The sequence below is a fragment of the Rhinichthys klamathensis genome, unplaced genomic scaffold (genome assembly GCF_029890125.1).
Source record: "Rhinichthys klamathensis goyatoka isolate OS25496 unplaced genomic scaffold, OSU_Roscu_1.1 h1tg000816l_1, whole genome shotgun sequence".
Classification (NCBI taxonomy): Eukaryota; Metazoa; Chordata; class Actinopteri; order Cypriniformes; family Leuciscidae; genus Rhinichthys; species Rhinichthys klamathensis.
The window spans coordinates 117,018-135,688 of NW_026607203.1; the positions used below are offsets into that span (position 1 = coordinate 117,018).

The following is an 18,671-nucleotide window of genomic DNA, read 5'->3' on the forward strand; positions in this document are numbered from 1 at the left end:
TCACCCTCATGCTGTCGCAAACCCTTAAGACTTTCCTTCTTTTGTAGAAAACAAATTGAGATGTTTATCAGAATGTCCAAGCTGCTCTTTTTCATATAATGAAAGTGAATGGTGACCACGGTTGCCAAGAAAGATAGTGAATAATTTCACAAAGCTATCGTTTGGCTTTAAGGCTTGTAGACTACTGTTATTATGCTTTTACGGTACTTTTTGGTCCCCATCCACTTTCATTATGGAAAAGAGCAGCTTGGACATTCTGATAAACATCGTCTTTAATGTTTCACAGGGGAAAATATGTCATACAGGTTTGGAATGACAAGATTTTTAGTTGAACTATCCCTTTATGACAAGACTTTTAAACAAGACTCCTTCAAAGCAATGGCATTTCACATGTATGTTTTTCTATAAGAGATTAATAACAATTTTACAATGGTCTATGGTCAGTTCTCATTATATAAACAAAACATTTCAGCTGGCTGTTTTCATTTGTCATTATTTACAGTAAAAGATTTATGTACAATAGCAGCAAACACACTTTTGGTAAACAGGACAAACCAAACATATGCTTGGAATAGTAACATATTTACATAGAACATAATCAAAACAACACCTCATTGCCATTACGAAAAACATTCATTATTTACTTAATTACACATATGTACAACTCCTCTGCAGCGGATGATTTTGGTGTTATATCGACGATTTGGTTTGCAATTAAACTGCTTTATAATTGGTATAAAAAAAAATAAAAAAAAGATGATTAAATCATAACCATCCTGAAATAGTGACACGGTTGCATTTCAGTTCATATTCTTACATATTGAAGATCTTGTAGTGATGGGGGGGGGGGGGGGGGTAATGAATGATAATGATATATTATGTCATAATATAATTAACTCGTGCAAGCCTCGTCCTGTCACGACCGCTGTTCGTGTAACTCTGGGTGAAAATCTCCAGAAAATGTTTCCTGCTCCTTCCGAAAAGCTGAAATGTTTCTTGAACAAAGCGCGTGGAAAATAAAATAAAATCTTTGTTTCTTCTTTAACTATTTAAAACTATGTACAGAGCGTGGCGGTTTGCTGGGTGTCATGAGGAGTCTGTGCAGGGCGAGGGGGGCGGGGGGCACAGGTGGAAGTAGCTGCGCTCAGTGGAGGGCGAGGGAGGGCAGCTCTCCTCCGCTGACATGTACTGGCTGCGGGGCGTGCGGGGCGTGGGGGGCGGAGGGTAGGGGTCAGAGTCTGAATTGAGGTCCATGTAGTACTTATTGCTTTTCCAGCGGCTGGTGGTGTAGTCACTGTCACACACGTCTGTGCTGCAGGGTGTGGTGGGGGGCGCGACCCCTCGCTTCAAATATGGCCTGTCAAGGGGAAAGATTCACAGATCAGTAACTTGAGACATTTAAGCTATGTATCCATCAGCACAGTCATATATTCAGCCATCCTTCTATCTATCTATCTATCTAGTCATCCATTCATCAATCTACTCATCTATCCATCCATCTACATATCTACTCATCCATCCATTCACTCATCTATCCATCCATTCACTCACTCATCTATCCATCCATTCACTCACTCATCTATCCATCCATTCACTCACTCATCTATCCATCCATCTACTCATCCAATCATACATCTACTCATCCACTCATACATCTACTCACCCAATCATACATCTACTCATCCACTCATACATCTACTCATCCACTCATACATCTACTCATCCACTCATACATCTACTCATCCAATCATACATCTACTCATCCAATCATACATCTACTCATCCAATCATACATCTACTCATCCAATCATACATCTACTCATCCAATCATACATCTACTCATCCAATCATACATCTACTCATCCAATCATACATCTACTCATCCAATCATACATCTACTCATTAGGAGTGGTACGGTACATGAAAAAACACCCGAACCGTTCGGTTCGCTTGTTTCGGTTCGGAGTGTGTGTGCGTCTCACGGTTCGACGCATGCGCAATGTAGCCCCTACATATGAGGCTTGTTCGACTTGAACCGGCGCTGCACAGAGCGATCGGTGAATGACATTAAAGTACCGCGAGAGCGACGGCTCCGTATGCTTTTCAATCACTCTCGCGGTACTTTGATGTCATAAACTGATCGCTCTGTGCAGCGCCGGTTCAAGTCGAACAAGCCAGTAAAGGTGGAGTATGGAGTGTCAGGTCACGGCACGCGGAGAAGTGGCAAGTGGGAGAGATAAGGAAGGCTAACGAGGATGCGCCAGCGTCGTATAAGTCCGGTGTGTGGGAACATTTTGGATTGAAAAAAATGTATCCTCACTCTCAGGGAATAGAAGCATTGTTGATACTGTTTTTGTGTTGAGGTTGAACTTATGTTTCACTTTATGATTATGGCCTTTGCTATTGCTATAGCCTAATTATAGTAAATTATGTTTCATGTATTTTGACTTATTTAAAAGACAGAGTTTTAAGAGTTCCTCTCTACACTTAAGTTGGCAGTTTGATAAATGCAAGTTAATTTCAATCTTTGTGTGCTAAAAATGCACATAAGTTCCTGTAGTGATAGTGATACACATTCTCCTTTTTTTGCCAAATAAACGAAAAGCATGTCATCAATGTCTTCTCTCTTGCTGTATCAACATCTCACCTAGCTTTCCTCGGAGATGGTCCCAATAATGTGCTTAAAGTCAAGTCAAATTCAGTTTGTGCATGATATAACATTTTTTTTTAATACTGTATCCTAAATTGTGGATAATTAAGCTATATATCATATGCTGAAGTACATTTCTGGAGTATTAAAGATTAAAAAAAAATAACAACAAGAACCGTAGAGAACCGAAAACCGTGACCCTAAAACCGTGATACAAACCGAACCGTGGGTTTAGTGAACCGTGCCACCCCTACTACTCATCCAATCATACATCTACTCATCCACTCATACATCTACTCATGCACTCATACATCTACTCATCCACTCATACATCCACCCATCCATCCACCCATACATCTACTCATCCACTCATACATCTACTCATCCACTCATACATCCACCCATCCATCCACCCATACATCCACCCATCCATCCACTCATCCATCCACCCATCCATCCACCCATCCATCCACCCATCCACCCATCCATCCATCCACCCATCCACCCATCCATCCACTCATACATCCACCCATCCATCCACCCATCCATCCACCCATCCACCCATCCATCCATCCACCCATCCATCCACCCATCCATCCACCCATCCATCCATCCACCCATCCATCCACCCATCCATCCATCCATCCATCCACCCATCCATCCACCCATCCAGGATCTCTGTACTAAATCCCACCTGTAAGACCTGGTTGTGGAAGGGCTGTTGGACGAATAGAAGACTTCTGCGTTGTAAAGGGAGCGATCTGTTGCTGGTGATGGAGGAGGGTTGAGCATCTACACACAGATCAGGAAAAAAAAAATCCATTATATGGCATTAACAACAATAAACCAGACAATATAAAATATGTAAATGAGCATTTAATTTAAAATATAAAACCCTTTTTTCCTAGATGGAATTAAATAAATAAACACTGGTCCTTTCTTATAAACAATAAACAGAGAAAATAAACTGATGAATATTACAGTACCTGCGGATAGAAAGCTCCTTTTGTGCTGGAAGAGCTACTGGATGAAGCTCCTGTCACATGGTTTCTGTCGTAGAGAGGCGCCCCACTGCTGCTGCTGCCCATGAGACTCACTGAACTCATCATGGACTTCCCACAGGAAATACCTGTGCCACAGCGAGACAGACACATCACCCACAAGACTCATCACAGGCAGAGAAATGATTCACCTTAAGAGACCACAGCAGCTATCAAACAGCAGACCTTTACCTGTAAAAGTACCGTGCTGTGAGTTTGTGGGTGCGATAAAGTTGAGGGGCACGTGTGGGGTCCCGCTGATGTACTCGTGTGGAAAGCCTCCATTGGGGCCCTTGTAATGGCGACACACGACTCTCTGACACACAAAACACATGCCTCCCATCACAAAGACAGAGAGGATGATGCCGATGACGGGGCCGATGGTGCTGGTGTGACGCGGAAGGTCGTTGGGGGGCGGAGGGAAATCTGCGAATAAGCCAAACGGATGTTTTCATCTTGCAAGCATCGTTACAATCAACAAGTTATGGCATTCATGGTCAAACACCATATGCTTTTTTTGGTGTGATATGGTCAACGTACCACAGAAAAGCTCATCAGATTTGTCTGTGCAGTCTGCGAAGGAGTCACACTGCTGTTTCTTCAGGATACACTGGTTGTTGCCACAACGGAACTGATTAGGCATACAAATGGCTGATGGGAAAAAAGGGAAAGGACAGATCAGAAACTGCCGATTAAAACAGCTTCAGTGTAATAATAAAAAAAAAAGGGGGGGCAGCATAAATGTATGAATGGAACAAATCAGTGTTTCCTATAGGAATTTGTAACAGAAGTCTAAAACTCAGTTGTGGATGTGTAACTTTAACTATACATTGTCACATGAACAAGTCAGTTATTTAAGTTTTTTTTCAAGAGATACACAACACTATCCCCCGGATTTACAGACAAGGCTTAAGCCTAGTTCCAGACTAGAATGCACGTTTGAGCTGTTTTAACTGAAAGCAACTTGAAACGACATACCTTAAAATATGTCAGTGTCAATGTTTTGTCTCAAGATGCACATCAGCAATGTTTTTATAAGGCACATTTATAAAAGCTACTTAAATGTCCTAATTGAAAAAAAGGCCTAATCCTGGCTTAATCTAAGCCCTTCCTGTGAAACCTGGCCTATCATGGTTTTCAACCCAAGTCGAGTTGGACATTAAAAAATTGCTGTTCATTAAATGACTCAATTAAATGAAAGTGAATCATTTGAACCTCTCCAGTGATGATTCAGTGATTTGTCTGACTGACTGGTGAGTTGTTTCAGAATAATTGTACCGATTCACACAGCAAACTATTGATTTATATCGGCTGATTTAATTTGAAACTATGAAAGTAATTCAAAAGGCAAGTTAAATTGTATTTGCACATCCTTTTGAAAAGGAGAACTGCTTGTCTTGCTCTTTTGCTGCGAAAAAGTTGAACGTACTGTCGCAATCCAGTTCATCAGAGCCGTCTGCGCAGTCTGGCTCTCCGTTGCAGCGCAGCTGAGAGTCCACGCACTGGCCTTTGTCGCACTGGAACTGGAGTTCGGAGCAGATGGGGCAGTTCATCTCATCGCTGTGGTCTGCGCACTCGGCGATGCCGTCGCAGCGCCACGCCATAGGGATGCAGTCGATCTCACCAGTAGCACAGGTGAACTGCTCGCTAGAGCACGTGGGAGGCTCTGATGGAGGTTGTGGGTAAAAATGCGATTAGTGCAGATGCATAAAAACCGATTAGTGCATTTTTGTTTCATGCCACAGATATGTGTGTATATATATATATATATATATATATATATATGTCTAATGTACCTCCACAGCTGAGTAGATTTTGAAGCAGCACCAGGTGCATGGGACAAGAGCAGCGTGGCGTCCCGTCGCCCTTAGCGATGCAGATGTGGGAGCAGCCTCCGTTATCACGGGAACAAGGGTGGGATGCTGTTAAGGAGATTAAAGGACAAATTATACTCTTTAATAATAGGAACTCTGAAGCCATGTCGACATTAACTACATAATTATACTGATTTTTGCCAACATATGATTTTTGCCACTCAAATAAGGTGAAATGCAGGTTAAAACAATTACTTACACACACACACACACACGTTTTGCTGGCATATGTGCGTATATATGTATATGATAAATACTTTAATATTAATACAGCATTCTTAAATAATTAATATTTTAATTATATAAATATGAAATTAAAATATTAATTTATACAAGTAATTATAATAGATTTTATAATAGATTTTCTATTAATAGAATAATATGCTAGGTACATTCATTTGAATTAGTCCTCCTTAAATGTAATTAATATTTTCAAAATATCTTTACATTTTTATATATATGTTAGTAAGTAAATAATATGCCAAATTGTATTCTTTAAATTTATAATATCTTTATATTTGTATACTATAGTACCGTAGATCATTAAATTAAATTAATCTTATATTCTGTACACCATAAATCATTATATTTAATTATATTATGCACATAGCTCACAAGGTTTTGGAACAAAGCTAATGATTTAGTCTTAAAGAAATATAAGAAACTGTGAATTTACCAAACTCCTCTGGTTCCATGTACTCCACCGCATGGATGCTGGTCAGGTACTGGAGTCGCCCCTGAATGCGGGTCCTCTTCTCTCCGGTCAGCTTGTCCACACGCTCGATCATCTGCTGCTGTTTGTCGATCCAGTACAGGTGATCTCCCAGCACTGTCAGACCGACAGGCTGAAGGATGTTGGAGTCCTGAAGAACGATCCGATTGGCCCCTGTGAAGCAAACAAAGAGATCCACAGAGTCATAATTCAGGTTTTTCTCTGTGTCACGCTATAAATCATATCTATTCAGCTTTTGTGTTGGTCATTTGGCTGCAGAGGGATTCTGTTGCGCAAGGAGATTAGCCGTGGCTTAAGGTGTGATCATCTGTCTCATGCTAACATCAAACATCAGAGCTCAGCATCTGGAGAGACTTTGCTTACTGGCAGCTCATTGGAAATAAGTAAGAGAAATCAGACAAGTTAGTGATTTTCGGTGACAAAGGCACTTAAATAACCTCAGAAGAATGAACTATGTTACAGTCCATCAAATTCTTCATTAGAGTTTTGTCAATGTATAGACCATGTTTAGACAACACAGACTATACTGTTTTGATTAGTTTAGACTAGGCGGTATTGAACATATACAGCGTAAATCTAGATTGAAGCTGGTCTGTGCTCTCTGTCTGTATTTGTTTGGTTTCCGTAGCTGTCATTTGACATGTTTAGAGGATCAAATCTGATTGGAGAGGTCAGAAAGCTGTCCTTATTTCACATGGTGTTCCAGAATCCAAAACACTTCAGAACTGATCGCAATCAATTTGCCCGCGGGCGATGCAATACAAGACAGGAAACAAAAACATTCTGAGCGTGAGATTCAGTGACATGATTACGTGGTGAAGGAAAAAAAGACCTAATCTTTCTGGCAAAGCTCTGACATCAAAATTGATCTTCAAAATAAATGACTAACATTGAGTTGTATGGGAACATTTCATTTTTTGTATCCGTCAATTTCATTTCTGAAATCATGACATTTGGTACAATATTACGACCAACACAATGTTTTTTTTTATTTTTTATAATTGTACAAAACACAACTTTCACTCAAATACTGATAATTAGGCACAATAAATAGTTAATTTAGTATTAATTATGTGCTATTATTTTTTATATTTTGAATTGGCTTTTATTTTATTTTTATATCCATGTTTATTTTTTCCCTTTTTTATTATTCTAAAATATTTAGCTATTTATATATTAGCTATATTTAGTTCAATTTTAGTTTAATTAAATTGAAGTACTTAACCTTAAACCTTTTTTTATGTGATTTAATTTCAGCTTTAATTTAATATTTTAATAGTTCTAGATTTAGTTACCAATAACAACACTGATTATTACAACAGTTTATTGGCTGATTTTAGTGATTTTTTTTCTATTTATTGTATTGGCTGATATTGGACATTTACAGTAATTAGCTTATAAAAAAATATTCTGATAAAATAGTGTAGATATTTTAATATTGGGCATAACAAAATAATTAATGGCTTATCACTATTGGCCAGATTTGTTATATCAGTGCTTCCCTACTTACATATATAAAAATTAATATAATTGTTTTAAATCAGAAAAAAAAAGCAAAACAGAAGCATTTTCACTTGTGGACTTTTGGATTCATATATTTAAAAAAATAAAAAAATATATAATAATAATAATAATAATAATAAATATATATATATATATATATATATATGTTTTATATTATTATTTTATTAATTGAATTAGATAACTGTTCAAAATTCAGTTTGACATAATATTTGAAATGCAAGCCAAAATGTATTTACCAGACAGGTCACTGCTCTCAATCCGTTTCAGGTCTGCATCCACCCAGAACAGCTTGCCCAGCTTGTTGTCCAAAGCCAGTGCCACGGGGCGGATCAAACCGGTCGTGAAGAGGGATTCACGCTCCGTCCCATCCAAAGACGCACCTTCGATTTTAGCCGAACGATCCTGGACAGTAGTGAAATACATGTAGCTGTGGAAAAAAAAGGGTTTGGAAGTTACATACAATTTTCCAAATAAAGTAAAATGTAGTAAAGGCAAAGTGATTTTAATTGGATTCTATAAACAACATCTTTCAAGATGTTTCAACATCTAATAAAAGTGTTAGTAGTTATTTATGTTATTGCATTAAATAACCAACATATGATCTGTAAGGTTGGATAAACACTCATTTGTTGAACAGAAAGAACAACTTTGATGGGGCCATGCTGTTTTGACTGTGTGGGAGAATTGTATATCTTCACACATCACAAAAGCCCTTTAGCCCTAATGTTATGTCTAGACTAGTTTGTGATAACTCTCAAAGGTGCGTTTTCTCCTTTGTTTTCAGTTGCTGTCTGAGAAACACAATTTGCATCTGTTAGCAATTTGGTTCGGCTTAAAAAAACTGAACAGCGATATCGATATCGACAGCTTAAAAAAACAGTTACTTCTGGGAAAAGTTTGGGGGGCGATATACATTTTATTTGATACATTTCCAATGCTAAGAAGGGGACAGAAAAAATGAATAAACCCCAACATTGGTTTGGCTGATGGATCTGAAGATGCCTTCCCTGAGTCAGAGCACTATGGAGTGTAATGCACTCACTAAACATCTGCCAAAGCCTGACTTCAGTGTGGGGAATGTAGCATATCACATATTAAATTTCCCACCTGCATGTTAAACAAAACCTTATGCTAACATCTTTGATGATGTTTTGATCCTGAACGATCTGAAAAACTAGGTAAAACAAGAATTCATTAATTTTACTACACTGAGTCGTCATCTGATCTGGTTTGGACAGCATTTTGGATCCAGATCCACCGATTAGCGAAACATTTCTTTAATCTGTGCCTTTAACACCACGTTGATTATAAATTATATAAAACGCAAAACAAACCATAACAGGCCAGTGTTAGCGTTAGCTGAAATAAAAATATAAATTTGATTAAAAACTTGTTTAATTATATATGATTTAACTATATATAAACATATAACTTATATTTAATTATATATTAAAACAAAAATATTACTCTTTTAAACTGAAATAAGTTGAAGTACTAAAATAACTAAATCTTTACACGATACCGAACTTGTAATGCGTTTTGGGGGGGGGGGGGGGTTCGAACACTGTCGTCTGTACGCGAAAAACACAAAGGAAACACTTTTCCGTTTTTAGCATATCGCTGTCATGTAAACGTACCCTTAAAAATAAATGAAAACTAAATAGAAATATTCAAAAAAAATACTTAAAAAAATTGACAAAAGCACATAAAATGACTAAACCGTGAACTAAAATTAAAACACTGACAGGCATGACAAAGCGCTAATTCTATTCAGACAACAATCTAGGGATAAAATGTGCAACTAAATATAAGTGCAACAGTGAAAACACAAGCTTGATCTCAGACACACAAACAAACATTACACACTCAATTTTGTGCCATTATTTTTCTATCCTGCCACTATTATGGGAGAAGTCCCCTCCACCCCACCAAGACGAGGTTGAGACATAAATAGAAAACCCACTGATGACGGTCACACTAACAATGGGACACACAATTACAGTGCATGCAGCCAACGCCTGTGCATGGTCGAGCCGCTAGCGAGCGCCGCAGCACGGGGACCACAGAGGGCCATCTGTTCCACATATTTGGCTATTGGAGAGGCCTGGATGGAATCACGAGTTTTCCGACAATACAAAAGCAATGGTGAAGTGCGCCATCATTAGGGTATCCAGTTCTATGCTGTAATTTCAAGTCCGCCGGCCATATATCAATAAACAATTGATAAGGTGTTGTTATGTTTATGAAAAGGAGCCAAACCAAAGCTGAAAAATAAAATCTGGCCCTGAGGTTTTGGACTGGATGAGCAATTAAATTGAATGCAGGTTGTAATAATCATGCCCTATACTTTATTCTGCTAATTAATAATCGTACCCTTTCTCAGCGTTCACCACAATAGCACGTGGCTTGTCCACATCATCCTTCAGGACCTCTCCGATAACGTGGCCGTCCATGCGATGGATGTTGATGGTGTTGGTGCTCTCGCAGGTCCAGTAGACGGTGCGACTGTAGGAGTCCAGACTCAGGTCATGAGGCTGCTTCGGGTGAAGACCGGTTGGGGTCATCACCGTGGAGGTCTGATAAATCAGATGACATCATTTTAAATTAGGACTGTCAACATATGGTATGCTGATTCATTTAATTGATCACAAATAATTGCCTATCAGTACGCTAAAAAAAAAAAAAGAGTCCCAAAATGAAGATAATACAAAGTGGAACAGATATTAAGAAATGGCTTTAAATAATAATAATACTGAATATACTATAACTAATATTATTAATAATTGTTATATTAATAACAACAACATTTATAATCAACATAATAATATTAACGGTTTTAAATAGTAAATATTATTATCATCCATAATATAATAATAGTTAATATATTCATATTATTAATAATATTTATATTATTAATAACATTTGTTATCAACACAACTATATATATATATATATATATATATATATATATATATACATACATACACACACTTATTTTATATATTTCTTTTTAAAAAAAATCATTTTTGTATTATCTTCATTTTGGGACAGTGATGATGATGATGATAATAATATCAATTATCATTATTATTGTTTTAACTAAATGTATATATTTGATTAAATAATAAATATTTGTTGCAATCAGAGCAGTTGAGTATTATAATCAAGTTACATCAATGTTCTTTGATTGAACCGTCACCTGAGTGCCATCATCCCGGGCCCTGCGGATGTTTTGTCGGCCATCCACCCAGTAGACCAGGCGTTCCAAAGGGTCAAAGCTGATGGCACGCAAGTTCTTCATAACGTGGATTGGTAGAATCATGTCTGGACTCTGTTCTCCCAGTACCATTCGACTGATAGAGCTCTTCTGGCTGAAGAGCAGGAAGCTAGAGGGCGCTGTTGAGCAAAACAACAGGGAGGTGAGAAGAATAAGGAATGAAAACTAAGTTATAAGAGCACAGGTCAACAATGGACAATTCAAAGCCAGCTCCATTCCTCTGATCAGAAGGTGAAGGTCAGCTAAACGCAATCATAATAACTAAATGCAATCAGCCTTTCCCTCCAGGCAATGAAAGAATGAAGAAACAAGAGGGACTAAAAATGTAGAAACATACTAGCATTGCCAAGAGCTCTGCACTCTTGGCCAAATGCTCTCACCGGGCTCCCTGGCGTGCTTGTTTAATCCAAGTTCAGTCATTTTTAAGCTTATAAGGAATTAAATGCATATGACTGAGTTTTGCATGGCTGGGAGCCATTGTTTTCTAATGCCATTTCAATCTGCCAACTGCATCTTAAAACCCATGACTCACTTTAATGTCAGTAAAACCTAGTGAACTTTATGGCTGAAAGACCATAGATTACTTAAGCCCTGATGGGTGTTAAAACATAAAAACTCAAAACAGTGCATTTTAATCAGGGTTCAACAATAACAAATAATAATTAGTAGTACTAGTAGTATACATAAACATTTTGTAAATAACAATGATATAAAACAATAATAATTTGTAGTTGTATACATAAAAACATTCTATAAATAATAATGATAAATTATTATTATTTAATATTATTGTCCTTATTGTTGAACCCTGATTGAAATGCATTGATTGGATTTTATGCAATAATATTTATAATTATAAAATATTTAAATAAAAAATAACTATTATAATTACAATTATTACTATTAATACTAATAATAATAATAATAATACATTTAGCAAAAATATTGTCAAGGCAAAAAAAAAAAAAAAAGTAATTACTTGCATAAATTGTTGAGTGCAAAAATAATTAGAAGCCAAAGGAGGAACAATGATACACATGTAGCGAGACTGAACACTCTATATGTCCCCTTTAAAACCCTCTACGCCAAACTCACAGCTGCAGTTGCGTCCGTTTGCCTCCAGGATGTAGTGGGAAGCGCAGCGGCACTGGGCTCCAGAGGGGGATGCTAGGCAGAGGTGGGCGCACTGGCTGTTGTTCTGCGAACACTCGTTGGCGCCATCTTGTCTAGAGGAGTGGAAAACCAGGATGTCCATGACATACTCCAGGTGCCCCTGCACCACGGTTCGGTTCAAGCCACTGCGCTTGTCCGCCCGCTCAATACTGCGCAGGTTCCAGTCGGTCCAGTAGATGTAGTCGCGATACTGGGTCAAGCCAAAAGGATGAGGAAGATCGTCGGCCACTATCTCCCTCTGCAAACCTGAGGACAATGCTTTTATAGTTTAATAAAGGAGGTAGGATGGTGTAATACTGTCTATAATTCAAGAGGCATTTATGGTTTTCAAAAGCTATGATTTGTCACCTTGCATGTTTGTAGACTCAATCATGCAGGTGTCCAGGTCTGTCCAGTAGAGCCGCTGGTCGATGTAGTCAATCGTAAGCCCGTTGGCTCGGCCCACTTTGTCTACTAAAGTCACGATGTTACTACCGTCCATGTGAGCGCGGGCTATCCTGGGACGACCTCCCCATTCAGTCCAGTACATGTACCTGCAAACCCAAATCATTTACTTGACTGCATATCTAACAAAACTAGAATAAACTTTACCAGCCATCACATTGACGAATTTTATTTATATTGATCTGCTGTTCCTGGGCATGTTGATATTAACAAGAACCCTACACTAAAACAAAGAAACATTCTATAAATTATTAAAGACATATTACTAAATATAAAAGAATAAATAAATAAATAAATAAAGCTATTCATTTATTAATCATAAATATAATTATATGATAATTATAGATATATAAACAATATAAATAAAATATATATATAATAGAATATATTATTTATTTATTTAATAAAAAAAGCATTAATAACAAATGATTAAAATACTCAATTTGATACAGAAGTTACTTATATTTATTTTTATTTAAAAGTAATGTTTAAAAATAACTTCAATATTTATTAATTTATAAATTAATTAATGAAAATACAATGAATTAATTAATGACTACAGCAAATAAAACTAAATATAAAATAATAAAAATACATGTACTATTAATGTATTAGTAATTTTATTTGCTATTTAATTAATATAGTTAATTATATTTATTTCATATTTAAGCATGAATAAAAATGATAAAATAGTCATTATTAGATAATGAAGTTAATGTTTATTTATACATGATACTAAAAATATTACTTATTTAATTTATAAATGTTTAATCTAGCTACAGATACTAAAAATATATAAAAAAAAATCATAAAAAAATATATATACATACTATTAATTTTTAGTCATTTTATTTGCTATATAATGTATGATTTATTAACCATACATTAATAAACAAACTTTATTTTATTTTAAAACTATTAATTAATAAACAATAAATTAATAATATTTATCTAACAACTAAATAAATAAATAGTTAATAAATATTTAATCTAACAAAAACAAATTAAAGGAAAAGGAATAGCAGGGCTAAGCTTCCTACGTTTAACAACACAAATGTTACTTTTCCCTCCATTGGGTAAGTAAGCAGTGAAAAGCACACGAGACCAATCCCTCAACCCCCTCATTACACCACTGGGCTAAGAGTCAACTGAGTCAACACCTCTCAGTGTTAAGGTAAGAAGAGACAATGCTGAAGAATGTGTCGGCTAATAGAGCCAGTCGTGCCTCAGAAGCCACAGGAATGCCTGCTGGGCGCTGGAGGACATGACTTCACTCCTCTGAGCCACACGCAGGGGCTGTGGCATGTTGGCACTCGTCTTCTGCCACACATACAACTTGATGCCCTGAGGAAGCACTGTAATACCAATAAGCGTGTCTGTGTTTGAGTATGAGAGTTAAATCAGATATTTAAGTAGTGGTAATTATCGATTAGCATACTTCCAGAGGGCTAAAAAATGTAGGAAGCCTATGGTTAACCATCACAGACGGATGGGTGAACACTATGTATGCAGTGCAGTGAATGTGCAGGATGGCAGACACTAGGTTGAAGTACTTGGTATGCAATGAATTTAAAGGGCACAATTGTAGCTACAAGAGTCAGAGTTAGAGCAGGACAGACTTTATAGCCAGTGATCTTACCCATTGGCAGGGTCCAGAGCAAGAGAACGAGGGTTATCCAGGTCTTTGCAGACCAGCACTTGTCGGTACTGGCCGTCCAGACGGGCCACTTCAATTCGGTTGGTGCCGGTATCCGCCCAGTAGAGGTTTCGACCCATCCAGTCCACAGCCATTCCCTCAGGGTAGTCCAGGCCAAACTCAATGACTGGTTCAACCAAACTGCCATTCATGAAGGCTCTGCTGATAGTCTGAAACAGAAAAGTAATCAAGTGACTAAATACTAATGCTAAAAGCATTAATAACAGCCAATTCCTTATAAAACACAATGTTTTTAATTTCCACTCTATTGATTAGTGAGGTTTATGCTAGATTAGAAGCATCTTCTATCAACAACCATATTCTATCATAAGCATTCTTATGGTTTTATTGTTTCTTTACAAGATTCTTAAATACATTTAAGAAAAAAATATTTGTTTTGTTAAAAATGAACTAAAATAACAACATTGAAAAAACAACAACATATTTACATAAAATATACATACACATATATATATATATATATATATATATATATATATATATATATATATATATATATATATATATATATAGGGGCTTTTGCACTGGAGGAACCTTTTCTTAGTTCCTAGAACTGTTGGCAGAAGTACCCACTTTTTGGCGTGTTCGCACCACAGGAACTGGGAAGGATTTTAGTTCTCAGAACTCCTTTTCGGGGGAACTAAATTAGCTCCTACTTAAGAGTAGAGTCTATCCCAGCACGATAGGAACTATCAGTGACGTAAGTGTATGCTGATGGGCTGAACCGAACGAACACGAATAAATTAATGGAGAATGTGAGCGCTGTGGGCTCTGGCATTCTCAGCACCGGCAAAATAAAAGTGAATCCAGAGTCACTTCAGAGTTCCTACTGGCGGTGCGAATGCAACCAGGAAAAAGGCCCTAGGGGAACATTTAGTTCTCGGGGAACCACCCTGGTGGCTATTTCCTAGAACTAAGTTCCTAGAACAACCCGGTGCGAAAGCCCCTTATAACACAAGTGTAACATTCGAAAAATAATTAGTCCAACAGGCTGTGTGGTTAGCTGCTAATGCTTTAATGCTGCATTGTAAAAGACACTTTAAAACATTTTTTCAACAGGTTTTCTTGTCTCAACAACCTAAAAGTCCAGCTGAAGAATTTCCATGCTGGTCCAAGATTGTTTTAGTTTTCACCAGCACAACAATGTTTCTGAATATTTTCTTTTATTCATTCTTACTGATTTACAAGGAAAGATAACAGCCTTTCTGAAAAAAATGCTAAACAAATATAATAATTCACAAAATACAAAAAGACAGGCTTCTTCAGATCTTTTGAGGTGAAACCTTGGACGTCTTTCCCCTCTGACGTTTTATATCTGAGCTCAACAGCTGCTTTGGGTTAGAAGCTGATGGCATCGTTTTATCATCCTCCACTGATACAGAGAACTTTGTATAATCCTGGGTTTTAAAATGACTTTGATTTTTAATGTACAATCATACGCTCAAAATGTCAGAATCACTCACCGCCACAACGTTCTGTTTTAAAACGAGGTGAGACGCACTAAATTACCAAGTTAAAATCATGATGAACACAAACGTAGTCCATACCTTGGTGCTGACGTCGGTCCAGTAGATCCTATTTTCTAAAACATCAAAGTCCAGTGCGGAGGCCTCCTTCACCCCGGTGAGCGGGATGGGCACATCATTGCTGTTGGTGCCCAGAGAGATGCTGCGTATGTCAGCGCGGTTGGTGAAGAGCAAGAAAGCTTCTGGAACCACACAAGTCTGCAGGTCACTCAGCAACTCCAGGCCCATGGGGCAGGCGCAGGTCAGACCCTGAGGCCGATGGAAGCACAGGTGACTGCAGCCGCCGTTGTTTTCCGCACAGCCGTTAGTGCCTGAACACACACAAACGGAGATCTAGCCATCAGCTTCATGGACATGCATTGATCTCAGTGATATACTGAAGCTGTTTGAAGCACTCCTGTTAGCGGAAACAGGAAGCGTTTCTTTTTTTTCAATAGATTATTTGTAAATTAAATAAATATTACAAAATATTGCCTTCAATATCAAATAATAAACAATTATATTTATTACAATTAGCATTTATTAGTGTTATTTTAGTATTTATATTTTAGTATTATTTTTGTATTATTCTTTTGAAATAGCTTTTATTTTTAATTTTATTTTAGTTTTAGTAACTTTAAGTGCTTTTGTCATTTTTATGTGTTTGTTTTTTTCCCATTTTTGAATGTAGCTTTAATTTATTTTTATTTCAGTTTTAGCTTTAGTAATTTTAATACTTCAAATTAAGGAAATATTTCAAATTTTCCTTTGTTTTTATCTAATATTTTTATTTTATTAAATACCTATAAATACCTTATCTACTTCAGCATTTTTCGATTGGCGAAAATTATATTATAGTTTTAGTTAATGACAACATTGGTATTATACATCTAATTAATTGTATTTTATTAACATTATATATAAATATAATTTCAATATTAAAAAATTATAACATTTTTATTCACAATAACTTTATATATATATATATATAAAATGAAACATAATAAATAAATGTAATATTTTTATTGTTAATTATTTGAAAGTTTTTTATTTCTCTCTCTCTCTCTCTCTCTATATATATATATATATATATATATATATATATACATATACATATACATATACAAACACACACACATATATATAAAATACTGAAATATAAACATTCAAATAATATACAAAAATATAATATTTATTATATATATATATTTTTTTTACTTTATTATATAAAGAATATAATTAATATAATCACTGTCCTGATTTTCCATGTACCTTTCAGGAAGACTATTAGACCATTTTAAGTAAGGTTAAACCATTTCAAGTCAGAATATTTTTAAAAGCGAGAGATCTTACCAGAGGTCTCTGTGACTTTTGTGGCTTTGAGACCCATGAGGTCAGGAAGTTGCTCGACGATGACCTCACGGGTGGTGTTGGCAATGTGAACTCTTTCAATGCTCCTCCGCTGCCAGTCAGTCCAGTAGATATACTCGCCCAACAGCGTAAAACCAAAGATATGAGGTAGTTTGTCCTCTAGAATGGTCATCCTATTAGTGCCATCGACATTTATGACCTGTGAATAAAAAAAGAATAAATTTGGTTTCATCACCTGTCACCATTCACTTTCACTGTACTATCCCTTTAAAAAAAATTTGACAGTTGTACGTGTGGTCAGATCAAACGATTTCAATTAACAGCACAAAACAGGAAACAAACTAACAAATCAGCCTGAATCTGTTTACGCTCGCCAAACAGCTGTACACCACATGCACAATTGGACAGATCTCCAAATACTCAGATATTTGAACTGCCATAATTGCAGTATCCTAATCCAAACCAGCTAGGATTTCCCAATTGTGGAAAAAAAAAAATCCCCAACCAAATATGTAACTGCCAAAAGAGTAGCTATTTTAAGTCATTACAGAGTACGCAAGCTTGAGCATGACTCTTTGAATCTCTACTTTTTTTTTTCACTAAAGAAAGGCTACACAATCATTCCTATTCCAGTGAACGTGACAAAATAAGATTCCAGTCACAAGGGTTGCATTACAGGGAGGAAAATAACGCAAACTGATATAGGGAGTGGAGCCAGGACATGCCTGAATCTTTAAAAAAAAAAAAAAAAAAAGAGAGAGAGAGAGAGAAAGTGACAGATGGGAGGTTGAAACCAAGTGGGTTGCTGGGAATTGGGTTTGTTTCTGAAAAGGTTGCAATTACTGTTTCTGGAAACAGTCCTGACATTACTACTTCTCAAAATAGACGGCTTTCCATTTTTCACATTTAGCAAACGGGTGTCAGTTGCAGTAAATGCTACCCACCTAATCAAATACATTCTGGAAAAAACTGTCGAAAACTGAAATGAGGAAAACCTCGAAAGCTACCGACTTTCTCCGGGGCTTATTACGAAGGCCTGCAACTGATCTGAGTTCAAACACTTGCAATGTCGTTTTCCAATGACTGAAACCCCCATTTCACCACTTCACTGAACTAATATTATGAGTTGATAAAAGCGTTCATTTTTATTATCATTATTTTTGATAATACACATAATGTACTCAATATGAAGTCATTACTGGAAAGCATCCATGCTTTTTATGTTGCAAAAGTTGTTGGGAGTTTTTGACATCCTATACCTGTGGAATCAGACACTAAGAAATGCAAAGTTTTTTTTTTACTATTTTAAAACCGCCTGCAGCCAGATGTCTTTGTTTGCAGAATGAAACCCATGACAGTTTAC

At 36.6% G+C, this 18,671-nt stretch overlaps 1 protein-coding gene across 1 annotated transcript; it reads right to left on the reverse strand.

Moving 5' to 3' along the window:
• Positions 1–884: 884 nt before the first annotated feature.
• On the reverse strand, positions 885–17,507 carry lrp5 (low density lipoprotein receptor-related protein 5). Its single transcript, XM_056243608.1, has 16 exons — positions 17,291–17,507; positions 15,980–16,269; positions 14,355–14,581; positions 12,620–12,804; positions 12,194–12,517; positions 11,021–11,217; positions 10,195–10,397; positions 8,058–8,248; positions 6,241–6,450; positions 5,487–5,612; positions 5,120–5,356; positions 4,231–4,341; positions 3,883–4,116; positions 3,637–3,779; positions 3,345–3,442; positions 885–1,357 (listed from the first exon to the last, which is right to left on the reverse strand). Exons 1-16 carry the CDS (start codon positions 17,478–17,480, stop codon positions 1,087–1,089), a joined length of 3,237 nt encoding a protein of 1,078 aa, XP_056099583.1. The 5' UTR covers positions 17,481–17,507; the 3' UTR covers positions 885–1,086.
• Between the last annotated feature and the right edge of the window lie 1,164 nt (positions 17,508–18,671).